The 21,903-nt window shown below is 40.2% G+C and overlaps 1 protein-coding gene across 1 annotated transcript in view; it reads left to right on the top strand.

The window, feature by feature from the left end:
- Window positions 1–987: 987 nt before the first annotated feature.
- slc27a6 (solute carrier family 27 member 6) overlaps window positions 988–21,903 on the top strand; it is a 55,268-nt gene continuing 34,352 nt past the window's right edge. Inside the window, exons 1-4 of the mRNA XM_042508828.2 lie at window positions 988–1,640; window positions 4,650–4,859; window positions 7,094–7,252; window positions 17,473–17,597. Coding sequence (XP_042364762.1) covers window positions 1,154–1,640; window positions 4,650–4,859; window positions 7,094–7,252; window positions 17,473–17,597 — 981 coding nt within the window. The 5' untranslated portion in view covers window positions 988–1,153. The remainder of the gene's footprint in view (window positions 1,641–4,649; window positions 4,860–7,093; window positions 7,253–17,472; window positions 17,598–21,903) is intronic.

Here is a 21,903-nt window from a genome sequence, read left to right as displayed (position 1 = left end):
CGAGCGCAGCGCAGTGCATTCTGGTAGATGAAAGTTTTCTACTTCTTCTCTCTGGTCAATTCAGAAGTATTTAAGGGGGGTGATGGTATTATTTGGCTGCCCTTTTGGCTTCAGCAGCATCATTTCTGTTCAACAGTGGGTAAGCATCGAGCAAAAGTCCCTTCTAGCTAAACTATTAATTTGTAGTTATATACTTGTGATATTAAAACATTTAAGAAACATTAAAAAAAACATTCCTTTTAAAAATGTAGCCGTTGGACATGATGCACACAACCATGTAGGTGATATGCCTTTATTGTTTCAATTTGCTGCTATCTGGGGTAATGACCAGTTCACAGCTGATGAAAAGGATGGAGGATTTAATCAGGCATCTAAAAGAAAATGATGGATCTTTATGTAAGAATTTTTACTTTATCTTAATCAATAATGTCAGATGTATCAAATCACCAAAAACATGTTTTTTAAACACGTCTCAAAAAATTAAACGTAACATTTGTTATTGCTTCGTTTTTGCACGGGATTAAGTTAAAGAAGTAAGACTTTTTTATGCACTCAATCGATATATGTCTGTTAAAATTTGTTGGTAAGCAGTTCTCCTTTTCCAAGAGAATCCACCCACATGATTAAACAGCATCATCACTACACAGATGTGCCTTGTTATGGTCATAATGAAAGGACACTTACACGTGAGGTTTGATCACACAACACAAGTCAGGATGCCACTAACATGCTGACTGCAGGAATGTAACAACGTGTCAAGCTTTTGGAAAATTATGTTACTTTCGTATATGTGTGTGTTATGTATATGTTCGGTTTGGTCAATTAAAAAAAAATCCTTACTAATAATGAGCTTAATGTCGATTGATTTTTCGTTGGCTAATAGAAATGTATACACGTCAAAATAAAAATGACGAGGCTTTACTGTCTGACTTTACAGGCCGGTATTCACCCTATAAAAGCTAAACAATCAGTCTTTTATTTTGAAGGCAGCACTGTCCCGTTCCGGTGTGATGTTGTCGTTGTGTGTTGAGTACTTGTCTTACATCACGCTGACAGTGAGTGAGCAACATTGAGAGGAGTGAGCTACGTGCCCATCCATCCAGAGTGTCTCCTGCTGTCTCCGCCGTGTCCTCAGTGTCTCCCCGCCGCAGACATGACTCTGTCTCTTGGCTGGCTCTCGACTGTGGCCGCGGCTGTTTTCTCCGCTCATGTTGTGCAGAAACTCTGCTTCCCGTACTTCTGGAGGGACCTGCTGTTCCTGCTGAAGGTGATCAGGTACGGCGTGAGGCTGGAGCTGTTCAGGCTTACCTCCCGCGTGTGCACGGTCCTGGACCGGTTCATCCAGCAGGCGCAGCGCATACCTGACAAGCCGTTCGTCATCTACGATGGAAACGTACACAGCTACCGGGACATCGAGAACCGCAGCAACAGACTCGCCAATGTTTTTCTGGACAGAGTGAAGTTGGAGACAGGAGACTGCGTTGCCCTGCTCATGAACAACGAGCCCGACTTCCTGTGCGTTTGGTTCGGCTTGGCGAAGGTCGGCTGCTCCGTGGCTTTTCTCAACACCAACATCAAGTCCAAGTCGCTGCTCCACTGCATCACCTGCTGCGGGGCCAAAACTCTCATCGTGGGTCCAGGTAAAGCTGACACTCAGCCCTTATATCACTAAGGCTTTCTTCAGTGCTGCAGAAAGGATTTCATTGCTTAAGTCCAAGTACAAACACCTCACTGTGAACATACACTGATACAGATAAAGTCCTGCATTGAAAATAGTATTTAAGTAAAAGTAAGTAATTATAATCAACTACTCAAGGCAGAAAAATCTCAAAAAACACACCCATAAAACTCTCAAAATTTTACACACACACACACACACACACACACACACACACACACACACACACACAAAGTTGTGCACTATGGAAATAACAGCAACATTTCTCCACATTTAGCTCTAAAACATAATTTAAAAGTGATGTGAATTTTTCAGTCACTTAGCAATATTTGTGAACTTATTTAATCTAAATGTTAAATGTTATATGTAAATGTTAATTGTCAAATATAATTGTTTATTGTTAAATCAAAATGTTAAATGTAAATGTGAAATGTATAAATGTTAAATGTTATATCTAAATGTGAAAAATTTACATCTTTTTTAAATGATGTTATATAGCTAAATATAGAGAAATGTTGCTGTCACTTTCAGAGTGCACAACTTTACAATAATAGTGTATGTTTTAAATGCTAAACATTTGATAGGCTCATTAAATAACATGCAGATCAAGACAAAGTTCAATCCTTGATTTTGTTCTAGTTTCCACTGGTGAACCCTGATGTCCAAATGTTCGGTCAGGTCACTGTTGTTGATCTCAGGCTCAGCTGTGAAGTGTGTGGAGCTCCAGTCAGAGCTGAGTAACTGCTGAGTGTGGAAGTAACTCTGAAAACTCCTTAACTAGCTTACATCCAGAAACGCTGCTTACACCCTGCTCTGTCATGAATTGTTTTGTAATATTTGCTGTATATTTTAATGGAATAGTAATATGAAATTGTGTTGAATCATATTCTGCCTCAGGCTGTGTTTCACTGTAGGAATCCTGTTTCTGCTGTTAATAGGATTCACCATGCTGCAGCCATGTGACAGGATAACACATCATTGCTCAACCAGACAAGCATGATGCTGGTCAGGGACACTGTCCTCACCACAACCCCAGTCAAACAGGAGGGGGATTCATGGAATTGCTGCAGCAGTTAGATAAGGGTAGACATGCCATAAACAAAAGTTGACTTCACTAGGTTTAGGTAGGCTATGTGAGGAGGCTGTTATGTATTTCAGCAGAAAACAGATGACATGCTTATGTGTATATTTGAAGAGGAATCTAAACAAATGCAAGGTGTTATCATTGAGGATTATTGAGCAAAATCTGTTTTTAGAGTTAAAGAGTAAAAATTTTTTTTTTTTGGTTAAACACACAATATGTTATTTCTGTAGCCTTGGTCTCTCAAACACAATAACAAAAGACACACTATGATATCACCATAAAGTAGCGTGGGATTATTGGATGATAATTCCCTTAAACTGGTATGTCATAGAAACATGAAATTTTTACCAGTGATTGGCAGCTGTATGCAAATGCTGGCCAAGAAAAATGACCCCAGTCGGCCACATGGTGTGTGATGGTCTGCTCTTAGTCTATCCATCATCACTTTCAGACTCTCTCTGTAGCTGCTTTTACTCAGAGATGGAGCTATACAACCTTAATAAAGTCCCCCCTTTATACCGCCCCTGCATTTTTACACAGAACCAAACGACGGCGGCATCACTGTGCTCCAGTATGTATTCACTGCATCACAGCATCCTGTGATCAAAAGAGACATAACACAACAGCGTCGGCCGCTAGTGTGACATATAACATACACTTTCTCAACAATAACAAAGGTATAACATGTCAATCACAATCATTTAGCGTCCCTTTTATATGGCGGCTGATTTCATCCTCTTCAAATGACAACATTTTTTTCAGGACTGTTTCTGCTTATTCTAGTAAGGAAATGCAGAGTCACATTCTACACCTGTTACAGAAGCATGGTCTGGCAGTTAAACAGTGCAGGTAGAAGACTGGCCTGCCCGCATTCCAAACCTGTCTCCCACTGAACATGTCTGGCACATAGTGAAGCACAAACTAGGTTTCATTCATTTCATCATCTTCATTTTCATCATCAGGTCACAGACTAAATACTCTCTCCCTTCTTACTTACCTCCGGCTACTGCCAGGGAAAGGTTACCTCCTCTTAGATGGACATAGCATAGGGTTCCATAGTTCCACACCAAAAGGTTTCTATTCCATCTCTTTAAGGGTTCTTGGCATTGAAAAGTTTGGGAACTAACCAAACTACATTTCAGTTAAATGTCTACATATATAAAGATGAATTCAGGTTCTGATAGGCGTTCTGTCTCATCAATAATCCCCTACAGACTTGTATAGTTTGCTAATGTACCTGCTGTAGAAGGTTTCTTTCAAGGTACAGTACTTTGCTGAGAGGCCAGAATGACTCAGCTCTCATATTCTCACTCTCTGATTGTAAATTGACCAACAACTGTTAATATGGTAAGATTCACTTTTGCTGGACAGTAAATTTTATCCAATATTTTCATGGCACATAAGATGCGGCACATGTTATGACATTTTAATGTCAGCATGACTGGATAATGAAAGTAAAACGTAGCAACCCGTGTTGCTTATACAAAACTAACGTCACCATTATGGAAAACTCATGAACATACACTGAAATGTCCATCAAAACCACTCTCTACAAGGACTCCCTACAAAACCCTTTGTTTGTAGGTAGTCCTGTGCAGAGTCACTAGAAAACTATTAGTTTCACGGTCCTTTTTAAAAGTACATGTTTTAAATGTCATATCACATTTCATACTATGTTATTAGCTTCCTATTTGCTCTGATGTCTCTGCATCATACTCAGATGACACATTTGGCAACAGCATACTTACAATTCAAACTTTAGGAGGAGGCACTGTAGGAAGCAGTTGGCTTAGTGGGGCAAGTCAAATTTAAATCTAATTAAAGAAATTAAACATTATTCAAAGTATTCTTTTTATGAAATATAGCTTTGCTGTCTCTATCTCCCAGATTTAGTGGAAAGTGTGGAAGGTATCCTCAGCAGCCTGCAGGAGGACAACATTCAGGTATGGGCCATGAAGAGCCACAGTGATCACACGCACGTGCACACTCTGTTGGACAAGATCAACGCTGCCTCCAACCAGCCTGTGCCAGCAGTGTTACGTGCCACCAGCTCCTTAAAAGCCCCCACTCTCTATATCTTCACCTCTGGAACAACAGGTGGGTCTTTGTTTTTTTCCTCACCTCACTTTACGCACAGTTCATACTAATAATACAAATTAAGTCTTTATTTAGACAGATGTTATCCTCAAACAGTGTTATGTCATATCAATGGTGCTTGCAATATATGAGGTGCAATGTTACTGTGTCTGATAGCCATGATGTTCTTGTTATATAGAGAGAAATATTTCTTTTCGACAGCTGATGTCAACCATATAAATTGCATAATTGAATGGTCAGTGGACTTGCACTTGTATAGTGTTTTAATAGTCATTTGATCTCTCAAAGCACTTTCACACTATGAGCCATATTCACCCATTCACACACTTTCATACACACATTCATACACAGGTGGCCAAGGGTACCATACAAGTGCCACTTGCTACTCAGTTTAAACATTCACACCCATCACCAATTACCCAGTGGTTCATAACTGATGATTGAGAGGGGTTGCCTTTGTATCAGTTTGTATTTTATACCAGCGATTCCTTTAATAACAATTATAAGTCTAACTGACCTCGCTTGTGTGGCCCAAAAGGAGGTCTGTTTTTTCTGTTTTTCTACATGCTCTTAAATGAGCTAGGTTGCTGGACAAATCATGTCATATTATAGTCGTGTGCAATGATAACTCAAAATTCCCTGTTAAATCCCTTAACCCTACCCTTACTTTTACGCCTAACTCTTATAATCATAAGACTATTTGAGTACATAGATTACTAACATTAAGCATCAGGGATGTCATGGAACTAAGTGTAGGCTTCTAGGACTAAAAAATAAATCCATCCATCCATACGTACATACATATATACATCCTAACTAGCTGTTATACAGCCACTTGTGTTAGTCACAGTTGTGTTGGTAACAGGGTAGGCAGAGCAGTTGACATGTTCCCAGAGGGTTTCTCCAGCCTCTCTCCTGTGTACTGCTCCCAGTGTTTGGGCGTCTGTGCTTCTTTGCTGTGTTTGCATGGGTATATGTGCATTTATGTGCTTGTGTATGTATGTATTTATGTATATGTAAATTTTTGTGTATGCATGTGTATATATATATATATATATATATTTATATATAATTACATGGATGATGTGGATATGTGTGTGTAAGCGCTATAATGCTATAGAAATAAATAAAGTTTAATTTCATAAATGCAAGAAAAGGAGCAGTTCCTGGACTCAGAAGTCAGTCTGTTTGAGGTGCTCTTTGGGTGGCGATGTGTTAGGATTTGAAAAATCCGAAAGAAAACTCAAGCATAAAAGTATTTTAACATTTTAAAAGAGAGTGCCTCAGAGTTTTCTTTTGTGATTTTTCAAAGCCACCCTGCACAGCACAGTAAAATTATGATTCAAATAAATTATAATAAATTGTAGCATTGAGTAATTTATTCATTTTTGATGAATCATTTGGTTTTTAAAATATGAAAAAAACAGCAAGTGTTGCATTGTTCAAAGATATGAAGGCTGGGTGTAGGTCTAGTGAACCGTCCAGAATTTCCCTGTTTGCCCAATGCATGCTGGGATAGACCCCAAACAGACAAAGACATCCAGTAAATTACTTTAACCCTAGGCCTACCATATTTGTGAGACTAGCTTGTAATTAATTTCTGAAGTGCATTCGTGATTCAAATGAGTGGAAACATTAGGTATTAGGTATTAGTATTAGGGCCATTTTTCAGAGATTTTAGGAAGGAGAAGGTTCTAGTATAAAGTTGAAGAGCAGCAGGTAACTGTGGTCTTTGTGAACCAGCACATGTCATTAAGAGAAATTTGGAATGTGAGTATCCTGACCTTAAGCAAAAAAAAACCTCAAAAAGTGCATTAGTCACATTTTGGGTCTATTTTTAGGAGTTTGGGTTTGGTTTGAACATTTGCATTATGGTTTTGGTTGATGTCTCACTTAAACATCAAAATTAGTTGTACACAGTGAGTGTCACACTGTCTCAAGGTTTCATCCATATCAAGGAAATAGCATTTATTTTCATAAAATCAATCTGAGTCCATTGTAAGATCAAGAATCTTAGCAGGACGACACCAAAAGATTGTTTCCGCTGGATGCCATTTGTCTACCAGAACAGAAATGCTTTGATTTAACGTCATAGGCGTCTTGACGGGACTGACTGAGAGGATGACAACTGACTTTTCTCTTATTAACAGCAATGCAGCTGAAATGGACAGAAAGTATCAAAAGTTTCTTTTGCAACATAATGTAATGGAGTACTATGTCTTTTATTTCCACAGGGCTCCCCAAGGCTGCAGTGATCACTCACCTCCAGAGCCTGAAGGCAGCAGCGGGGTTTTGGGCGTTTGGAGCCACTGAAGATGATGTGATGTACATCCCTCTGCCGCTGTACCACAGTGCAGCTTCACTGATCGGTATAGGAGGAACCATAGAGCTGGGTAGGCCTCATAGTATATCAACAGGACTAATGACTTTTTATTCACCGTATGTAAGCATTTCTTTACCTTGTCAGATGAAATGTAAACATCTGGATAACAACTGTCTAGATCAGGTGTTTTTTCAAAGTCTGGCACTGTGGGCCCTTTTGCAGACATAATCCAGACCACTTAAACTCTTAACGCTTTTTTATTTAGCTTTTATGTGCTGTATTTACAAATCAGTTCCTGTTGTCCTCTTTCCAGTTTGGAGATGTGTGTGTGGGCAAACCTAGCTGTGGTTTGTAGAAAAGCAGCATGTTGGGGTTTTATAACTGCTTAGATCATAAAGTGACAATTCTCCTCAGGGTTATACTCTGACTGAATCTCCATTTGTTGGTCTGATTAAAAGATCAAAATCCTCTGTAAAACAGTGCATGGTGCCGTTGGGCTTTTGCGTAGAAATATGGAATTTATACGGTTTAGAAAATATAGCGTCAAAGAAAAGGGCTGTGTGATGGTAATGTAAAGTGGTGAAAACACTCTAAATATAGCATCTGCTCAGACTGATATTGATTGCTTTTTTTGGGGTAGTAGTCATGTCTGTTGTTGTAAACAGGGAGTGTGCTGACCTCCAGATCCTGTATGTAATACACTGACTAAAGATAAGTATTTCATACAGCCCCACTTCAATGTATCCCTTTCACCTTCTGTAGCACTTGCCTGGCATAGATCGACCTGTGCTGCATATGCTTCATGGAAGAGAAAATTGAATCATCTGACAACATTTTGGTAGTCTTAGTCACAGAATATTATTATATTTTAGTTGGGAGGTATAACAGCAGAAATCTAGACAGTCCACAGAGACAATTTTCATTTGAACTTCAAAGATTCTTTTTTTTGTAAATACAAAATTAACTTTGGTGACAGTTTTAATATTGTGAAGAATATGATATGAAGGCATGTGTCTTCATCACATGAATGCAGCCCAGCCATGTGCTTTTACCCGTCATATGATTGAATTTCCATGTTAGGTTCAGAGAAGCAATTTTCTGGGCAAACTGATATTCAGGACAGCAGACAATATCCACTGACCACAGTGTACCTGCCAAACAATGTGAGCCCTTTGAGGACCTGCTGTTTTACTTCAACTAGTGCCTTAATTAGAGTCCTTGGAGCAGGAAGTAGACACTGCAGACTTTTACAGAGAGTGTCATTGTTTTAGGTTGTTGTTGCTGTGTTTTCTCTTGTCATAGAATGCTCCCCAGATTTAGAATGAGCTTAAAGATAATGTTATAGTTATAAAGTGGTTTTGGAGAAGCAGCAAATTCAGCCATCACTGAAATGAAACCTTGGCTTCTGCATTTGTTCCAATGACTACCAAAGTGAACAGTTCAGTGTTGCTCACTGGTAGAGATCATCATCCTGACAGGTTGTGCTAACAAACCGTGGCAAAGTTTTGTGTCCTGACAGTTTCAGATGTTGACATGTATTTGGACATTTGGGGCTAAAGATCAGGGGCTGTATTCACAAACATTCTGAGAATACTCCCAGAGAGCTCTTAACTTAGCCAAAACATTTTAGTCCTAGTTTAGGAGTAACTTCACAGTGCAACTCTGAGCAATGAAGAGACAGAGACTTTTATTTTGTGAGGATGTGTGGTTGACCCTGTTGCCGAGGTATGACACATTCTTTGAACAGATGTGATTGGTTGTCACAGACACGCCTTTTTCTGAGCCTGCAAGGTATGGACACCCAGAGAAAATGAAATGAACTCCATCACAATATGAGACTGTAAAAAGTGGTTTGCACTGTAACAGTTTTCTAGGTGCCATTAATCTTAGTGTTGTGATCACTTTATTTCTGGCATTATATCACGATTGCATTGGGTGGGAGATGTGAGCACTTCTCTATTGGGATCGACGACAAACAATCTCCCCCAACCAACTTATCTGCAGCGTTTCATTAACTCTTTGTCATCCAGTGTTTGGAGAATATTTCTCCTGCCTCTTTGTCTCCTGACATTTTCTCCTCTGCTAAAGAAGCTTATTAGAAAAGTCCTCCTCCCTACTCTGAACAGTTTTTCAGCTTAGGAGCTCTCATAAGGGCTGAGATGCTTACTGAATAACTTTTACCATCTTTACCAAGACTTTGTCTTAACTTAAAGAGAAAATTCTTAGGAGCAGCTCTTTGTAGTAGAAAGCTTAGTGAATACAGCCCCAGGTCTACCCCTGCCAACTTTCACCAGCTGTGGGAAAGGAAAGGGGTAGTAGTACATATTTAGACCTGCATATATGGACATGTACTGTTTTCATCAGTACTTTTGGCTGCACCGAATCAAACTATGCCCTACTGATTTGCATTTTCATCATCAGTTTAGTTGCACCGTGCCACGCCATACCACGCCAACCCACGCCAGAGAGGGACCTTCTCCAGAGTATAATAATAGTATAATAGCAAAAACACCTGCACTCAAGCAGGTAACGATGACATCTCAAACCTTCAAAGACCCCCCTTCTCCCCCCAAACAAGTGTGTGAGACTCCACTCATGTCTGTCTGTGCAGGAGAGCAGATACAAAGATTTTTTCAAAGTCTGTGTGTTCAGTTCTCTGTACTTTTGTCGCTTTTAACTGAATCTCTGTGGTCTGGAGATTAGTTTCTCTCCTGCATCCTGATGGTACTTTAGATCTCTGCTTTATCATACTGTTTCATGTCTGCTTTCAGTTTTAAACAGAGGTTAAGTTGCTGTTTTAACACAGCATTTCCTTATTTTGCAGCGTCATGATAAAAGCTTTTATGTAACAAAATACCTGGATGCAGTTATTCTGAAGATTCTATGGGAAATGAAATGTGTTTATCATCAAATTAATGGAACTTTGTTAACAGCTTTTCTTCAACAAACTACTAAAACCACAGGTAGGAGAGTAAAAGCAGAAACAGCCACATAGAGATGCTAGATGAAGGGCTGCAGACAACAAGCTCTTACTGGACCAATGCAAACAGCTCACCTCCAACAGGTCAACTTTTTTTACCTGTCTGTCTGCTGTGTGATGGAAAAACACACAAAAAACCCCACAAAACCAAGAGGGCACTTTAGCCTGCTGCTTTTACACATCATCACTCGAGACAAGCCGTCACAAAGCCACACCTTCAGGCAGGTAGCAGTGTTGGAAAGGAAATGCAGATCCCTGCAGAGCTGGGCTAACCAGCCAAACCTGACCAAACCAAGCCAAGCCAGCACATGACAGTTAAAAAGCAGCAATGCTGACTCCTCCAGGCAGGACCATGGCATACTTTGAACTGGAGTCCACAACTTCAGCTCTAATAACACTTCTCACATGCCATATATGTTTTAAGAGTTTATGGCCCCTGTGTTATTCCCCTCTCCAAACTGACTGTGAAGGGATTCCATCATAGAGCAATGTCCACAGTCCCAGTTAAAAAGTGCTGTCTACACGAGACACCAGCATTCTGTTGCAAAATCTGCCTAGTTATAGTTATAGCCTTTTTTCCACAGCAGAGGAATTTATTGTGGCAGTTGCAGGTATTGTTACAATACTACAATACATAAGGTGATAAACTGTATATTATCATAGGCCTAACTTTAAAATTGCTTTTATTTTACCAAATGCTGATTGGGCACTTTGTCTCCACTCTTTAACCCTTAGGGACTGTTTAATCTATCTGTGCGCTTTTCATTTGTTGATAATTCTGGCTATGTTCATGCATATGGCATAAATCCACACAGCCTACACAGCCATCAAAGCATAAAAACATGCATTGTATTAGTTCTGGGTGTCATTCAGGGCTTTTGACTTGGAATTTGTTGTTTTTTACTTTTTTTCACCTGATGACATATTTATTTTTTTATTTATTAATTTTTTTTTTTACCATATTTAACATATAGAAAAAATACATGCTATTTCCTCTAGGTGCACTGTTACAATCAATGCTGCTGCTAATTATTGACATATCCCAAGCTGTCATCATAAAAAAAAGATAAATAAATAAAATAATAATAATTCTACTCTGCATATACTATACAGAAAATATTTTTTTGTGTTTTTTTTAACTTAAAACATAGTGGCATTATTACAAAAACCTGGCATTTTAAGGTTTAAATTCTGAAAATTAATGAATAGGACTGTTGCTGGTTGAAAAAATAAACTCAGTGAAAGAAGAAAATCATAATAATGTATAATAGTTTTTAAAGCCTGAGTGCATTTTGTGTGCAGAGCAGTATCAATGTGAGTATTTGACGCTGCTCAAAAAATAATATGGATAAAAATGAACGTTGCTGCTAATCACTGACATATCCTAGTCTGTGATAATAAAAAAAAATAACTGTACTTTGCATGTATACTGAAAATAATTATTTTTCTGTTTTGTTTTTTAATGTAAAAGCACAGTGACATCATGACAAAAACCTGTTATTTAAAGAGTTAAATCCTGAAAATTAATGAAAATTTATATTTTTGATTAGGACTGATGTTGGTTCAAAAAATAACTCACTGAAAGTAAAAAAAAATATTATTGTCTAATATTTTTTCAAGCTTGATTTTGAAGAGTGCTTTGTGTGTGTGTAATATTAAAGCAGGCCCAAAGGGTTAACAGTGTTGCTGCTCTACCAAGGCCCCTTCTGAGACATAGTAAGGAGAAATACGCCCCCCGACAGAATCACTATTAGAATCAGAAACTACAGTGCAATGTCAGGGCGCTGTAAAATTTTAAGGCAAGGCAAGGCAAGGCAAGTTTATTTGTATAGCACGTTTCAGCAACAAGGCAATTCAAGGTGCTTCACACAGAACATTGAAATACAACAACAGGGGGAAAGGAAACACATTTAAAACATTATAAAAGAAGCATGTAAAAGGTGATTAAAAACAGCAAGTGGGAAAACAACAGATAAAACCCAAAAATATAAAAACACATATATTGAAATAAGAGTTGCAGTGCAGAGTTTCGAAGTAAAATATAAAATTTAAAAAGTAAAAAGCCTTTTAGTCAAAGGCAGCAGTGAACAGGTGAGTCTTTAACCTTGACTTAAAAGAACTCAGACTCTCAGCAGACCTGATATTTTCTGGTAGTTTGTTCCAGATATACGGAGCATAGAAACTGAATGCTGATTCTCCATGTTTAGTTCTGACTTTTGGAACACAGAGCAGACCTGCACCAGATGACCTGAGTGGTCTTGATGGTTCATACTGGACTAGAAGGTCTTTGATGTATTTTGGGCCTAAACCATTCAGTGCTTTATATGCTAGCAAGAGAATTTTAAAGTCTATTCTCTGAGAGACAGGGAGCCAGTGTAGAAACCTCAGAACTGGAGTGATGTGGTCCGCTCTCTTGGTCTTAGTAAGGACTCGAGCAGCAGCGTTCTGGATCAGCTGCAATTGTCTGATTGACTTTTTAGGCAGACCAGAGAAGATACTGTTACAGTAGTCAACTCGACTAAAGATAAATGCATGGACAAGTTTTTCAAGGTCCTGCTGTGACATCAGACCTTTAATCCTAGAAATATTCTTGAGGTGATAGTAAGCTGGCTTTGTAATTGTTTGTATGTGTTTTTTAAAATTCAGGTCTGAATCCATGACAACACCCAGATTCCTGGCCTGGTCTGAGGTTTTTAACTGAAGTGACTGGAGCTGCATGCTGATTTTAAGACGTTCCTCCTTGGGTCCAAAAACAACTACCTCAGTTTTTCCTTTGTTTAACTGAAGAAAGTTATGGCACATCCATTCAGATATTTGCTCCATGCATTTACCCAGTGCTTGTATGGGGCTATGGTCACCTGGGGACATTGAAATGTAGAGCTGGGTGTCATCAGCATAGTTATAGTAATCTATTTTGTTTTTTTCTATGATCTGAGCAAGTGGAAGCATGTAGATGTTGAACAGAAGAGGCCCCAGGATGGAGCCTTGGGGGACTCCACATGTAATTTTGGTCTGCTCAGATCTAATGTTACCTGTTGACACAAAATAATCCCTGCCCTTTAAGTAGGATGCACAACAATCAAGAACTATTATTTAGTGACCAGGTTACATCAGTCTTCTCACCTCTGGTCTGTAGGTATAGGCTGGTCCGTGTGTTTGATCAACACACACACACACACACAAAGCAGAGTGCACAGGATGAAGCATGGGTTTCGGTTGAATACTTAGAAAATCCAGCTCTACAGCAGCTTCTGCAGGGATGTGTGGAGGTGTAGGTGTTTTTGGAACATGATCACATGAAATAGCCAATCTCTGATTCACTGTGTTGTTCTTATTGTTCCCGCTCCCTCTCTTCGTTCACTCTCTTGCTTGCTTAACCACTGCTGCTCTCTCAGTCTCACTGAGAAGACGACGAGGGGACAAGTTTGAATGTTGTGTTTACAAACAGTATGCGATAAATTCTGCCTAATATATGTTTAAAGAGGAGGCATGGTCGATATCAGAGGCCCACACTTTTAGAACTGGGATTTGTCTAAAGATAAATGTACTGAAGTATATAAAAGAGAGGTTATTAACTATCTTGTTCACACATTAGTTAACAGTTTCAGCCTCCAAAGATGGACACTGCTTTTTTACCCCAAGAATGTTCAGTGGGCAACGCCTGTAAACTATTAAACAACTTTTAGGCTGTACCTTTGTTCAGAGACCTCCCTGACATGTCACTGTGAACAGGGTGAATTTGTAATGTAAGACCAATAGAATGTCCTCAGAGGACTGAGACAAGCTGAAGGACTGGAGGGCAACAAAATGACCTCAAGCTGTCTGTGAACCTCTAACATAAGATAAGACTGGCACACACTGTGTTCCTGTTATTTGCAATCGATAAGTTTAGTAGGCCGAAGGGAATGGCTCATACTTTGTACCAGAGTGTCTGAAAAACATCAGAGAGGCACCATTTGTTCTGTCGTTATGTCTCCACTGTCTGTTTGTGGAGTTCATGAAGTCACTCTGTCTGTCCTGGTTGCTCTTTACTCTTACATATTCAGTACTCCTTATTATGAAACTGCAATCACATGATGTATGTGGTATATGTACTATATATACAGTATAACTGTGTAAGTTATTCAACTTATAGATTTGTAGACCTTGTTTTTTTATTCATCATAATCATATGCAGGCGTTCCTGGAAAATACCTTCATCTAATGTCTAGTGTCTATCATCCAGTGAGAGTAATGTTTGTTATTGGCCAGCAAACAAATTCTCTAGTGCACCAAGCAGCAGACATGCCGAGCAGCTGTCTTAGAACTGTGGAACTCCAGGCTGAAGCGGCACCATTCACCACCAGCTGCTTTCTCCTTCTAACCAAAAAGTCCTGTATACAGCCTGTAATATGTCATCTATGCAATATGATTTTAATTTTGACAGTCTTTTATGAAGACCGAAAGCCCATTATATGCAGTTGGTGGACTGTGATCTGTCCAAAGCTACTGATCACTTATCAAGAACTATGAAGAGCTGAGCGCACTTGATTTGCCCTTTGCTTCTTCATACAACTCTCTCTCTCTGTCTCTGTCTCAATCTCAGTCTTTATAAGATCGTTCACAGTTCTTACTTTTTTATACTTGTCCGTTTTGGAAGATGTCTGCACTGCAGCAAACAGATTGATCTTTAACTCCATGCTTTACTGCAGGGGTTGGCAAGTAAGTTTGGCCTCGGGCCAAATTTTTTCTAAACAATTAGATGGTGGGCAAGAACATAACGGCTAATTTAAGAAATTGAATGATAAAAAAACAAAACAAAAAGCAACTGAATTTGCGACAGACAGCCTTATACCCCACGAATGTGTAGGATATGCAGAGAATGATTAAAAAATAACTCAAGAATAACAGGGGACATGCATATGCCCGTCATGAAATTAAATCATGAATTTCATATATAGAATTGAGTCATGAAATGCTCTTAATGAGCTTGGTTTTATTTCCCCTTTTCATATTGTGATGAATAAACATGTAGCCTATCATTTTAATTTTGAAAATGGCTGCCTCTTTTTACACACAAAACATCACAACTTGGACTGACCATGTAGCGGAGCCAACCTTATTCCAATAATTATTTGATATAGTTGTAGCGACTATCTCAGCCTACTTTTTAGCTGCTCAGCTGGGTGCGGGTGGACACCTGTTCATGACGCGCTTCAGTGAGATGCCCAGGCAGAATTCACAGTTGGGTGAAGTTCCAGTTTAATCAGTGATGCACATTTACAAACGAACCGCTTTCACTGCGATCAAAACTTGCAGTGGTGACATGATGATTGTCTTTATGATGATGTGAGCAAAACGGGCGAACTAGCGGTAAAAACCGTGTGATTTCCCTATTATCCATGCAAGATTAACATCTGTGCCCCTTATATGCTTTACCGGCCATGATAACCTGCACTGCACTGCACTGAATCTTATTTACTCGGAAACTATAAACAGAAAAATAAACGGACATGACTAATTTCTCCTACAATAGTTTTCTCAGAATTATTTCTTGGTATCGGTGACCCCACTCCTCACGCAGGCCACAATGTAGCTTTTTTTAAAAGAATTGTTTGTGTGCTGGAGGTACGATATAACAGTGTGTGCAGTGTGAAATTAGCTAAACATTTAACCTGCCATAGCAAGAGAAAATGTCGATATCAAAAAGTCTCAAGACAAAAGATGACGGTGAAAATATGGCATTTATTGAAGAATGGAAAGGCAAGCCTGCGTTCATCCTACCTGGTTTCGTGAATGCAAAGCCGGTGTGTCTTATCTGCCCTACGTGCAATAAGATAATAATAGAAGGAAATTTTGTTATGGTGTGAACTAATTGTGTTGACTACTGTTGCAGACCAAATTGCCCCTCGGGGGACAATAAAGACATCATCTTCTTCTTTTTCTTCTTCTTCAAGTCAATGGATGGTGTCATTGCCTCTGTGAAACAGGTGCCCCTTTCTGCAAGGTCTGCTACTCGCCACGTAGACTGCTGTCGAATGCTGTGCACGAAGTTATTATCAGTGTCTCAGTCAGGCCAGTTACTTTTCCCTAGCTAGTGCATAACTCTGGGTAATCTATTTAGTCTGTATTTTAACAGTAATAAGCTATTCGTCAGATAGTTGCATCACTGTGCCTTTTATGTCAGATTCTGCTTTTTCTGCGCTGATTTTGGTGTCATTGTTTTTCATAAAATTAAACAAAATTTCCTTTGATCCTGTTTACACGCGTGGCGCCGTCTCCCAGAGTCACATAAGTAAAATAACGTTTGAATGATTTACTGAACTGCTGCAATATTTTTTTTTTATACCACTCATGGCATGTGGCTATTTCATCACCAGGTGCTGTCTACTACAGTGCAGCCCGCCGTGTCTCTCTCTGTCATTCACTCTCACTCTCAACATGGATAAAAGTATAATCAGCATTCTTCAGACGGGGGTAGATTCTGTATTTGGACATTATAGTATATGTGTTTCTCTTCAATCACCTTCTTCACCTTGTTCTCTTCTACACTTTCTTCACAATATGGGCAAAACCACATAATGCCTGGGTCTTGTTTCTGTAGGATAATATTCTCCACTTCATCTCTTTTTTGAAACGTTTTATGCAATAGTTCCTCTTACAGCACTTACAAATCAATTATTTCTTTTCCAAGCTGCCCAACGGAGTTTGGCATACTTGACATGCACTTTCTTTGTTCACTTCTGAGCCACAGCTGATTGATGTCCAGTCGTTCTCTGCCATGCCAACCCCAACATTATTTATTCTAGCTCTTAGTATCTGAGATAATTCCTCTTCAGCTCTCGTAAGTGCTTTTGTCAATCAGCACTTAAAGCTGTGAATGTTGGAAGAAGCTCTAAACACACCGGGTATAAAGCACGCTCACCTCAGAGCCTCTGTCATCATTTCCATAACCAATGGATGTCTCCCTCTCCAGCTGGCAGAAATGGATCTCACAGTGCAGATGTGCCATTTCCTTTGTCTGTGGAACAAGAGATTTGTGAAGAAATCTGAACTCATAAGTATCTGAACTCATGCGAAGCAAATTGCATTGGGCCTACTCGCCCAGTAAGACGGCACTTAATCTGAACTAGTTCATATGAGGTGTTCCTGACCAAAACATCACATGCTTACTCTGCAGCTGCTCTGAATGGCCACACTGAAAGCTGGTTATCAATCAAATGTCAATCATAAATAATACTTTAAAGTCCAAATAAACATTCATAAAAAATATGGAGTAAAATTATAACATTATATGGAATTTAATGACATCATTCTCTGTTCTGTCACAGGTGCAACCTGCATCTTGAAGAAGAAGTTTTCAGCCTCCCAGTTCTGGAATGACTGTCGAAAACATGATGTCACAGTTTTCCAGTACATTGGTGAACTCTGCAGATACCTCTGCAACCAGCCAAAGGTAATCTTCTGTTTGGCATTCATCTTTGAGTGTTGTTAATCTTCTGCAAACATCAACACAAACAACAACAAGCTGCATGGACCTACCAAAAGCAACAAAGGCCTTTATTTCTGCTTCATTTTGGTTTAAAATTGCAATTAGATAAAATTTACATGATTTCATTACCCCACCCTTTGGACAACATGGTTTACTGTAACACAAATAAGGATCTTTGGGATTGTGTCCACGTTCTCACAACTTGTAAGTGATTCCCTCGTTTTGAGAATGATTTCTTTCTGTGTGATCGTTAAATGTGAATGTAAACAAAAGACGTGCATTGTCTTGAATCTACTGGGCTGATAGACAAACCCTTAAACTTTCTGTTGTATTCCATGACCTGCTGTTTATGGTATGACTTTCCCTCATGTTATTCATATTGGACTTGTTATCCACACACCAGGCTGCAAAACAAGTCCAGAAATTCAACATACATTTCCACTTAATAAATGACACACCATGTGAGTAAGAGTAAGGCAGCGGTAAAAGCGTCAGATGTGTACACAGTTGTCAGACTTTTGCCTTTGCGGAGATTCTTGTATAATCACTGTGACTTGTGAATCACTCAAGTAACATTGTGCACAACTGTGGCAAAAAGACAAGAGAGGTCTTTGTTTAAATATTTGCATCCTCCCATGGTGGATACATTGATGTGCATGCATGCACAGTGTTAGGGCAGAGCTCATCCTCTCTTCACCCTGGACTCAAAGTCCTCTTTGTCCACTGTCCCTCTGTTATTTGGCTGTGTGGGTGGAATGCTTGCCATGGCTGTGCTCTCCACTGATTGGCAAATAAAAGCGGTGGGCATGTACAGCACAGAAGCACCTTTTCAAAAGGTCAATGTGTGCACTCAAGCATGAGTACTAATTACTGCTTGGATGCTCTTGTTATACTCATAATGAGATGCATTATATAATGTTATTATAGAATAATAATTTAGTCTGAATCAAAATTTTAATTAATTTTATATGTAAGGACCTGGGAATTCCACATATGATTCGTTCATTTGGATACTTGACACTGGGCGTATCAGATGTCTTGTGAGTTCCTTTTTCTAAATGTTTTCTAAATGGTACTGTTGTCTTCTTTGTTAACTCAAACAAAGAACAGTCATTTGAACTCAATGTCCCAGAGTGCCTTATGTTCTGACACCTATGTGTTAGATTCTCCTATGGATCCATCATTGGTCCACCACTGTGACCCCCTAGGATGTCACACAGGCAAGAAGAGACGCATCTGCTAATCTTCTGGCACTTGCTCCCAACGTCCACAGAGGAAGGTTGCAGGTTTGGAAGACCTGCGCTACCCTTCCCCCCTTCCACATCTAAGCTCTCAGCAGGAGCTGTCTCCCTGCTGTTTCCTGAAGTCCACTATCATCTCTTTAGTTTTGCTGACGTTAAGAGAGAGGTTATTGTCCTGGCACCAGCTGGCCAGTGTTTTCACCTCATCTCTGTAGGCGGTCTCATCGTTGTTTGTAATGAGGCCCATGATGGTTGTGTCGTCAGCAAACTTGAAAATGGAGTTTTAACTGTGCCTGGTGGTACAGTCATGAGTGAACAGGGAGTACAGGAGGGGGCTGAGGACATAGCCCTGAGGCATCCCTGTGTTGAGGACCAATGTGGAGGAGATGTGGCTGCCGATTCTCACCACCTGAGGCCTGTTGGTCAGGAAGTCAAATATCCAGCTGCAGATGGGGATCTCCAGACCCAGATTAGTGAGGTTCGAGACCAGCTTGGAGGGAATGATGTTGTTGAGTGCCGAGCTGTAATCATTGAAGAGCATAACCACATATGTGTTCCCCCTATCCAGGTGGTTGAGAGCAATCTGTACTGCTAGAGCAATGGCGTCATCTGTGGCCTTGTTTGCTCTGTAAGCAAACTGAAGGGGTCCAAGGTATCAGGGAAGAAAGCACAGATGTAGGTTTTGACTATTCACTCAAAGCACTTCATGATGACTGATGTCAGTGCTACAGGGCGAAAGTCATTAAGGCAGGAGACTGCTGCTGTCTTTGGGAATGGGACAATGATGAAGGCTTTGAAGATGGAAGGAACTGTGGATCGGCTCAGAGAGGTTTTAAAGATGTTAGTTAACACCCCAGCAAGTTGGTCAGCACATGCTTTCAGGGCGCGGCCTGGGATTCCATCAGGCCCCTGTGCTTTGTGGGGGTTTACTCTCTTGAAGGTCTGTCTCACTACTCTGTCTCTCTGTCCACATGTGGTGTGGTGGGTGACGCAGTGTTGTTTGCATCAAACCGGGTTTAGAAGGTGTTAAGTTTGTCCAGAAGTGATACAGTGGATAGTTCCACCTCCCTGTTTTTACCCTTATACTCTGTGATACACTGTAATCCGTTCCACAGACGCCTGTGGCTGTTGTATGTGTTTTTGTCTTCTCCCTGTAGTCCCTCTTGGCGCGCCTGGTGGGTTTTGGGAGGTCATATTTGGCTGCTTTGTAAGCCTCAAGGTCCCGCGAGTTGAAGGCAAAGGTTTGCGCTTTAAGTTTGGCACGAATCCCTGGACCAATCCATGGTAGAGAGCATTCTGACCAGCTGCATGTCTGTCTGGGCTGGACCCTGCAGTGCCTCCGACTGGAAGTCCCTGCAGAGGGTGGTGAGGACAGCGGAAAAAATCAGCAGGACTTCACTTCCTCCCATCCAAGATGTTGCAAAATGCTGACTGACCAGGGCACATAACATCAGGAAAGACTCCTCACACCCCCACCATGGACTGTTCTCATTGCTAAACTCTGGAAAGAGGTTCTGCAGCCTTCGAAGCAGTACGGCCAGGTTCTGCAACAGCTTCTTCCCACAGACCATAAGACTGTTAAACTCAAGTCAATAACCCCCACACAGGACTGCCACATTGGACTGTGTAATATAATATAAAAATACACATGTGCAGTAGTAATTTATATCCTATATAGTAATTTTATATGTAGTTTCTTGTGACACCTATTTATGTTTGCACTTTTTATGTAAATACTTGCTGTTTTTATCTGGACTACATTCTTGCTGCTGTTTTTATCCTGCATTATGATGAGCCAACAGCAACTAAATTTCTTTCTGTTCTACAATGTAAGGTGAGATTGAAATGAAAATAATGAAACTGAACTGAACTGAACTGAGTCTCTCTTTTGGGTGGGAACAGTAAGTCAACAGGTAAGCGTGGAGGTGGACCATATAAGAGGAAGAATGGGGAAAAGCTGGTGGCTTCATGCCTTGTGCAGTTGTAGGTTGCACGACATGGGGGAGATGATCTTTCCACTGACTTTTCTTTTCCTCTTCCAGGGTACGCATCATCTGAAACAGTGTGTGGTTCAGTCTCTCTGCTGGGTTACACTGAGGCTGGTATGGTGTGGTACGTGAATGACCAATACCAGCCAGCTGCTGTAACCTACTGAACAAACTGTTCTCAAACTCTTTCCCTTGATCTTGATGGAGTTTCTCATGAAAACCAAAACAAGGGATGAAGTCTTAAAAAATCAGCTGCAGTTTTTTTTGCTGATTTATTCCTTGTTGGGTACGCTTGTGCAAAGCGTGTGAAATGGTCAACAAGAACGAGGATGTACTCATAGCCTTGACTTGGTCCAGGTGAAGGTACTCAATGCAGACTAACTTGAATGGACTGCTTGTGGAGATGTGTCTCATGGGAGCTCTAAGTGGAAGATTTGGACATTTGTGCTTAACACAGGCACATCTTTTATTATCATAGTCTTCTGTCTCCTGCTGCATTTTAGGCCAATAGAACCTCTCGCAGGTGAGATGAGTTACTTTTCTGCACCATCATGACTCATATCATTATGCAGGGACTTTAACACCAAGAGTTTAAACTTTGCTGGGAGGACAAGCTGCCTGTTTTGTTCAGTCCATCTGTAATGCATCCCGTTATCCACTTCCAGCTTATTCCATTCATGCAGCTTTGTCTCTTTCCTCATGTTTCGTTTGTGTGTTTCATTGGGAGTCCAGTTCTGAAGTTTTAGAGAGACCACTTCAGCTATGGCCAGATCCTCTTGCTGTGCTGCATAAATGTTTTCTGGTGACACACTGGAAATACTCTCAGGTGGCACAACATCTGTACCACTGTTAAGCTGTAGAGCTGCAACCCAAGGCACTTTCCTGAACTGCTTTACTGCCTTGTCACACTGCTAAAACCATCTCAGGTGACATAGTCTCTGTGTGGTCTATCATGCTGTCCTGAAGCCTCACAGGGTATCTTGACAGTGTGTCAGCTTCTGTTTATCTTTTCTTGCCTGTACTTAATATCAAAGTGAAAAT

Source organism: Plectropomus leopardus, chromosome 20 (genome assembly GCF_026936395.1).
Source record: "Plectropomus leopardus strain MGB_pleo_1.0 chromosome 20, ASM2693639v1, whole genome shotgun sequence".
In the NCBI taxonomy this organism is placed as follows: Eukaryota; Metazoa; Chordata; class Actinopteri; order Perciformes; family Serranidae; genus Plectropomus; species Plectropomus leopardus.
The sequence above is the reverse complement of the archived record's forward strand: the minus strand, read 5'-3'. Positions and strand labels throughout refer to the sequence as shown.